Raw genomic sequence first — 1,302 nt, forward strand, 5'->3', positions numbered from 1 at the left:
TCCCACCCCCAAACCCCCAGCAGCAGGCGCCCCTCCCCCAAAATCCCCCTGGAGAAAGACCCCTCCCCACCGTCCCTGTCCCGCAGAGATGAACGTGAAGACGCTGAGCTTCGAGCAGTTCCTGCCCATGATGCAAACCATCGCCAAGAACAAGGACCAGGGCTGCTTCGAGGACTACGTGGAGGGGCTCCGGGTGTTCGACAAGGAGGGCAACGGCACCGTCATGGGGGCCGAGATCCGCCACGTCCTCGTCACCCTGGGTGAGCCCCCAGCCCCCCTGGCAGCCCCCGGGGTCGCCACCGGGAAATGGGGATGGACAGGGGGGTGGGGTCCTGAAATGGGGGGGGTTTGGGGGGTCTTAGTGGGTCCAGGGTTCTGGAGGTGCTGAGATGGGGTCGCTGAGGTGCTGAGATGGGGGGTTTTGGGGTGTTGGGGGTCCCTGAGGTGCTGATTTGGGGGTCCCTGAGGTGCTGACTTCAGGGCTTCTGGGGTGTTGGGGGTCCCTGAGGTGCTGATTAGGGGAGTTCTGGAGTATGGGGGTCCCTGAGGTGCTGACATTCGGGTGTCCCACGGCCTTGGTGGTCCTTGGAGATACTGCTGAGGGGTCCAGGTGCTCTGGGGGTCTCAGTGCTGCTGACATGGGGGGGGGTCTGGGTACGCTGAGGGTCCTGGAGGTACCTCAGGGGTCCCAAAGGTGCTGCCAGGGAGGGGTTGGGATACCCTGAGGGTCCCAAAGATGATGCCAAGGTGGGGTTCTGGGTACCCTGAGGGTCCCAGAGCTGCTGCCAGGGGAGGGTCTGGGCACCCTGAGGGTCCCGAAGCTGCTGCCAGGGGGTCCTGGTGCCTCCAGTCTGATCCTTTAAGCCCCCCCAAACCCCAAGGTCTCCCCGGCCAGCCCTGCAGCCCCCCCGGGCGTGTCCCCCCCCACGTCCCCAGGGTGACACCGATGTCCCCCAGGTGAGAAGATGACCGAGGAGGAGGTGGAGCAGCTGGTGGCCGGCCACGAGGACAGCAACGGCTGCATCAACTACGAAGGTGAGGCCTGGGGGTCCCGAGGGGGGTCCCGGGGGGTCCTGGGGGGGGTCCCGGGGGGGTCACCCGCGGTCCCACTCCCTCCCTGACCATCATGTCTCGTTCCTTCCCCCCAGCCTTTGTGAGACACATCTTGTCAGGGTGACGCCGCAGGGGTAACGCCTCCCCCCGCCCCCTCCTCAAATTACTTCATTTGGTTTTTTTTTTTTAATCTCATTCCTTCCTTTTTTTTCTTGCCCTGGTGTCTTTTTTTTTTTTTTTTATTTACCA

General features: G+C 63.4%; 1 protein-coding gene across 1 annotated transcript; it reads left to right on the top strand.

Moving 5' to 3' along the window:
• Positions 1 to 52: 52 nt before the first annotated feature.
• On the top strand, positions 53 to 1,271 carry LOC121361251 (myosin light polypeptide 6-like; the record flags this gene model as incomplete). The annotated part of the gene is made up of 3 exons (XM_041481759.1): positions 53 to 260; positions 958 to 1,035; positions 1,149 to 1,271. Coding segments are annotated over 3 exons (315 nt in total), but the record flags the coding sequence as incomplete, so codon positions are not given.
• Between the last annotated feature and the right edge of the window lie 31 nt (positions 1,272 to 1,302).

Source organism: Pyrgilauda ruficollis, unplaced genomic scaffold (assembly GCF_017590135.1).
Source record: "Pyrgilauda ruficollis isolate IOZ18807 unplaced genomic scaffold, ASM1759013v1 scaffold560, whole genome shotgun sequence".
NCBI classification, from domain to species: Eukaryota; Metazoa; Chordata; class Aves; order Passeriformes; family Passeridae; genus Pyrgilauda; species Pyrgilauda ruficollis.